Genomic DNA, 6,216 nt, shown 5'->3' with positions numbered 1-6,216 from the left:
GGGGTTTCACTGTGTTGGTCAGACTGGTCCCGAACTCCTGACCTCGTGATCTGCCCACCTCAGCCTCCCAAAGTGTTGTCTCTTAATATTTGTCTTCTTTCCTCACTTCCTATTAAATGTAACTATTTGGTAAAGTTCTTGATAATTGATTTGCACATAAATTTTGCATATAAAATTAATAGCTTTTGCCATATGATCAAAGATTATTGCACATTTCATTCTTGCAATAATATTTATATTTATACACCATCTGACTGGGAGAGTTCAAAATACATCATACATACAAGGAGCTTTTTAATCTGAGTACATCTAGAATGCAGATTTACATTTGAAAGTGAATATGCAGACTTGAGCAATAAGTTCATGTGGCATGCCTTATTTGTGGTATTGATGTTGTTATGCTGTAGATGTAGAGATGATGGTGACCTGAGTATCGTAAGGTCATTGATCATGCACAAGTTCAGGGATGCCAGAAATGATCCTGCAATAGGTATTTGACTGTTTGTCCTTTCAAAGGCCAAGGCATTCATTTAGAAGCCATGGCCAAATAATAGGTTTTGGGCAAATAGTGTAGCTGAAGCTGAACTTTGATGGATCCCTGATAAATATATTTGCATATATGATTTTGTATCCTGCTCTATTAACTTACTCTTAGCATTTTCCTGTAACATTATCTTTGAAATCATGATATTTAAAGGCTGAGTAATTTTTATCTGGAAGTGTTCCATAATTTATGAGCTTTTCTCCTTATGTCAGACTTGTTAGTTCATTTGGTTTCTGTTCACTTCCAGCTGCCTTTGGACAGTCAACATGCATCTTGGTCATTCATTTTTTCCCCCCTACCTTTCATATCCTTAGCTACTGTGAAGAGGCCTCTGCAGTCATTGAGAACTGGCCTCTTATCTTTTATGCAGGAAGGTCCATCAGGTATCTGAAGACAGTTTTATCCCTCCTTCTGCCTCAAGGACTCTCCAGGCTGACAAGTTGTGTCTCACCGGCAGGTCCTCCTCAGTGAACCCTTCACCAACCCATGGTTCTTTCTGGTATTTTCGAATGTGGAGAATCAGAGCATTGAGCCCTCCTGCACACTCTCCCATGCCATTGCACCAGCAACCCATGCCTTGCCCTTTCTTGTGCAGGGTCTGTCTTACTGCACTGGGCTCCTGATTCCCCAGACTCAGGTCCTGGTAGGCCAGAGTCTAGGTTTTGACTGAGACTCCTTCTAAGACCTCATTAGGGACATTCAGTCCACTGACGGACACAAAGCCTTCCAACCCAGATGTTCTGGCTGGCTTCCGTGTGATTGGTGACACACACTTTCTTCTGATGGTCGCGCACAGAGGGGGCAGGTTGAATAGGTCACTCATCCTTGTTGTCTTGCTCCAGAATCATAACCTTGACAGTAGCCTCTCTACATTTCTTCCACTGGAATTACTGGTTACCCATCTTCCTGCTGGGTCTGTTTTATTTTTGCCCCTTTTACACATTTCAACACAGAGATTATAGGACTTCAGCCTGCAGGGTGGAGAAGGAAGCTGGAGTTAGTGGGTTCGGATACTAGTGGGAACATGGGGAGTGACACCGTAGTGTGCTGTAGTGCAGTGCCCCTGTTCCAGAGGAGAGCCAGAGCCCTACCTGAGCCAGCACTGTTAGCTGAGGCGGGAGGACATCTCCCCAGGCTGCCTTGGGACTGGTTTCAATTCCCTAATGCCAAAACCTGCCTGCCTGATAGAAGGGGCTCAGGCAGGCATCCAGGGCTCAGCGTCCAGGCTGGAAGCACCAGCCAGAGGAGGCAGGACCTGGCTTCTTCTTACTTTCTCGGGTCCAGTGGCCATCCTCTTCTCTATTGCAGAGACCCTGGTCCAGCCTGCCGATCAGAAAAGTCTTACACAGGATCTCACAGCTGGTTAAAGCCAAGCAAGGATCTGCAGTCAGAGTTCTCTGATTCTCAGTCTAATGATTTTTCTGCACACTGTGCTATAAAAATGCTACCCCATGGAGGTCCTTTGGGAATCATGTGTGCTGTCTTCATTCCAGAAGTCAGAGGGACCCTCCCTTGCTTACACTTCAAGAAAAATCCTTTATTATCTCTCACTGAAATGTTTGGATAAGAATCTAGATTTTTCAAATGTGCATTCGTTATGGTTGCACAGGAAATCCAAGTAACTGATTTTTCAGAACCTAAGCAGTTAATGCTAGAAATTTTGCTGCAAATAAATTGATCAGTATGCAAGACAGTTGTCACGGCTGAATCATGGTCCACAGTTAAGGTAAACAGATCTGTGATGACATTTTCTGAGCAGAATACAAATGCAGCTACATTTCCTCCCAGAGGTTTCTGACATTTCTTCTACACGGATAACAGATTCTTCTAAGAAGGTGTTGGTCACAAGGAAGAAAGATCTTTGTTTAATCCCTCTGAAAAGGTAGGGCTGTGATATTTGATGTGCTTTCTGTGAAGAGAATTGTTCTAAGAGAGATGAATATTGAGAAGAGCATTTTTCTTTGGTTAGTTGCCTGCTGTCCCCCTACTCCCACCCATGGAAAGAGTCTTTTGGTTTTTCGTTTATTTGAATGGCCATTAAAATATTGTATGTTATCATGTGGTGAAACTTTGCATGTAATTAATTTTTTCCCAATGTAAAGATCAGGGGATATTTTTCTTACTTGGATTCACATGAAATAGTGGGGAGAGCAATATGTCTTTTTTTCATTTCTTCCTGTTCCTTTCATCTGTAATGCTCTCAAGTTCCACATTTTTTCCAGGTTTTCGCTGCCTACACTGCATTATAGGAATTCTACACAGTATGTCTGCATCTGAAATGTGAAATAGTCTACAGCTAGATGCTGCATTATAAACCAGATATGTTTTCTGTGTTATGGTGAACCTTACAAAATCTTTAGCTTGTACTGATTTTTAAATGAGCTCCAAACCTCATTCCAACTTTGTCTAAGAGCAGACAGTCATTTCCCCTCTATGTGTAATGGGAAACAATTTCCTGAGGGGATATTTGCATTTGGAGTCAGACTGCTGCGAATACAGATATTTCTGTCTATTTGTGCATTTGCCATTGGTTATGATCAGGGATCCTGAGCAGAGATCTAGATGAGAGGGTCGCATTTGAGTGGGGGAATAACTCTCGATCTGTAGGGAGTTGCAGTTGGGATAAAAGACCAGAAAGCTCCAGGGACTGGAAAGGAACAAGAAAGCATACCCCTCAGAGGGGACTAAAGGAATCTGCTCAGAAATTCTGGAGCAGTCAAAGGAACACTTTTAGGAAAGGGCATCTTTCCTGTCGTACTTTGTTCCTCCCAGAGCATTTTTTGCAGTCCATTGCCAGGTTAGCATAGGGGTGGTGTCCTCCAGGAAGCCTTCTCAGATCCTCCCAGCCGTCCCCACCACATGGTGTCCAGCATCTCTCACAGCATGCATTTCTCAGTGTGAAGTTACTGGGCTCTGTGCCTCCATCACACTCAAGACTGAACTTGTCAGAGGCAGGATTGGGTCCTTTCATCTCTGACCATTGTTCAGCTTCTAGCACAGCCCCCGGCTCCAAAGAAGAGCTTTGCAAAGGCTGCTTATAATTGAAACAGAAACCGCTTCCTCACAGCAACCTCTGCAAAAGGAAATAATGTCCTGATGAACTCCACGTCTTAGTTGAGGAGAGACTGAGGCAAATAGTGATGAAGCCAGAGCTAGAAGTAGGCTGCTACTGAATGTGTGGCCTCCTGAATCAATGAACCGAGGAATGCATGAGCACGTGTGCCTCTACTTTGCTGCAGAAGTCCTCCTGTATCGAGCATGTGTGGCATGGTAGTTGTAAATATGCAACCGGCCCAATCATATTTTTCTTCCGTCTCTAGACATTTTTTGCCCCATACAGTGTAGGAGGATCAGGTGACCAAGGTTTTTCAGAATTTTCCCTTTTTGGGATCTGACGCCGACACACTATTTTGAGGCAGTGACATCATCTCTTTCCTCTGGCATGCCCTCCTTGCGGCTCCATCATTCAGGCCTTGCCATCTCTCACCTGGACTGCTGTGACCTTCATTCATTCCCAGGAGAAGTCCAGGTACAGTAAGAATGAATCACCAGGGACCAGACCTAGACTGGGTAGGGGAGGGATTGTTCAGAGACTGGCCTCCTTGAGGAGTGATATTTGGGCAAAATCTAAATGACTGTAAGGAATTAATGAGGTGAAGAGAGGGAGGAGAGCTTTCTTGCCAGAGGACATAGCATATACAAAGGTCCTGGGGTCGGAACGGAACATAGTGTGTTCAACGAACTGATAAGGCAGTGTTGCTGGAGCCAGAGAGGTAGGCTGGAGAGGTGGGCAGTGGCCTGACCACACAGGAACAAGTTGATCATGGCAGGGAACTCCAGGTTTGGGCTAAGAGGAAAGAAAATGTGTTAGAGGACGGAGGCAAGGGCTGGCCTTGTCTGATGTGGCTTCCGAGTGCGGAATGAGTGGGAAGGGCGAGAGTGGATGCATGAAGGTCAGGGGTGTCCTGAGGCAGGCCAGCAGCAGAGCTCAGAAGATGGAGAGACCTCTCGGAGGTAGCAGAGAGCTTGCTGGTGGATTGGAGAAGCAGCAGCCGAGGCAGCGCTGCTGCCAGGTGCTTGGATGAGATCACCTAGGAGGACACATAGGATAGGAGGCTTCACAAGACGCCCTGAGATCTGGAAGAGGAGGAAGAACAGGCAAAGGAGGCCTAGAAGGAGGGGCCTGAGGCAGGAGGTGAAGGACATGGGCCTGGAAGACCAGGCGAAAATGCTTGAGATGGAGCAGGAGGCCACATCCCCATAGAAGGTCAGGGGCAGAAGAGCCACTGTTTGCCTTCACAAGAGTGGCCTCCTGATGATGGCAGCTCTGTAGTGGGATGACAGGCAAGTCTGACTGGAGAAGGTTGAAGGAAGCATGGTAGGGAGGAACTGGCGAGGTGAAGCAGCTCTTTGGTGGCTTTGCTTCATAAAGGGGAGCGGGTTACTTTGCCACAATTCCAAACTTTTCCTTGTGTAATGGAAAATTTGGCCTTGGCTTTTGAGATTTATTTGAATTTTGATGTGTGTTATAGCATGTGTTCATGTTTCTGTGCTGCACCAGACGCCTGTCTTTTCTAAATGTGGCAAACCCTCAGCTGCATGGGGAAATCGAGGTGAGGGTCCCATTCTTCACTCCCATTTCAGATGAGCTCCTTGCCAGGCACTGCTTGGGCTGCCCGTGGTGAACTGGAAACAAGAGGGGATGGATGACTTGTCCAGGATCCCTGGGGTTCCTTCCAAAGGGTGTGTAGGGCTGTGGGGTCCCAGGGCTGTGACAAATGCAGGGGCACACTTCCCCACTCAGGCAAAGCTCTTACTATCAGCGAGGAGGAGGCTGTTCCCTGTCAGGTCTGGGGTGGGCTGTGTGTGTGGTTTGTGTGTATGTGGTGTGTGTGTGGTGTGAGAGAGGTGTCTGTGGTATGTGTGTGAGTAGTGTGATGTGTGTTTGTGGTGTGTGTGTGTGTGGTGCGTATGTTGGTTTGAGTGGTTTGTGTGGTGAGATTTCTGTGAGCGGTGCATGTGTGTGGTGTATGTATGGTGTGTTTATTGATGTGAATGGTGTGTGCGTGTGTGGTTTGTGGTGTGTGTGCTGTGTGGGGGTGTATGTATATGAGTGGTGTGGTGTGTGAGCAACGTGTATTGTTTGTGAATGATGTGTGGTGTATGTGAGTTGTGTGTGTGTGGTGTGTGTGAATGCTGTGTATGTGTTGATGTGAGTGGTGTGGGTGGTGTGTGTGTGGTGTGTCCGAATGTGTGTGTATGTGAATGGTGTGCATGTATGTTGTGAGTGGTATATGTGTGGTGTGTGTGTGAATGGTGTGTATGTGTTGTGGTGTGAGTGGTGTGTGTGGTGTGTTGGTGTGATTGCGGATGGTGTGTATGTATGTTGCTGTGAATGGTGGGGGAGTGCGGGGTGTGTGAGTGGTGTGTGATGTGTTGGTGTGTGTGAATGGTGTGTGTGGTGTATGTGTGAATACTGTGCATGTATGTTGACTGATGTGTGTGTGGTGTGTGAGTGGTGTGTGTGTGTGTTGATGTGAGTGGTGTGTGGGGGTGTGTATGATGTGTGTGGGTGTTGTGTATGTTGATGTGAATGGTGTGTATGGAGTGTGCGTGGTGTATGTCAGTGGTGTGTATATGTGCTGATGTGAGTGGTGTATGCAGGGTGTGTG

General features: G+C 46.4%; 2 protein-coding genes across 3 annotated transcripts in view; one reads left to right on the top strand and one right to left on the bottom strand.

The window, feature by feature from the left end:
• Window positions 1-6,028, bottom strand: part of LOC105542265 (histidine-rich glycoprotein) — a 14,029-nt gene extending 8,001 nt beyond the window's left edge. The window contains 3 exon segments of the mRNA XM_011983730.1: window positions 5,362-5,506; window positions 5,508-5,791; window positions 5,839-6,028. Of these exon segments, the coding sequence (XP_011839120.1) occupies window positions 5,362-5,506; window positions 5,508-5,791; window positions 5,839-6,028 (619 nt within the window).
• ARNT2 (aryl-hydrocarbon receptor nuclear translocator 2) overlaps window positions 2,279-6,216 on the top strand; it is a 173,591-nt gene continuing 169,653 nt past the window's right edge. Inside the window, exons 1-2 of one of the 2 annotated variants that reach the window (XM_011983693.1) lie at window positions 2,279-2,426; window positions 3,885-4,073. The gene's annotated coding sequence lies outside the window, so the exon portion shown is untranslated. The remainder of the gene's footprint in view (window positions 2,427-3,884; window positions 4,074-6,216) is intronic. The other variant, XM_011983694.1, reaches the window with a different exon arrangement.

Source organism: Mandrillus leucophaeus, unplaced genomic scaffold (genome assembly GCF_000951045.1).
Source record: "Mandrillus leucophaeus isolate KB7577 unplaced genomic scaffold, Mleu.le_1.0 Scaffold254, whole genome shotgun sequence".
Lineage (NCBI taxonomy): Eukaryota > Metazoa > Chordata > Mammalia > Primates > Cercopithecidae > Mandrillus > Mandrillus leucophaeus.
This window is presented reverse-complemented; position numbering and strand designations above follow the sequence as displayed.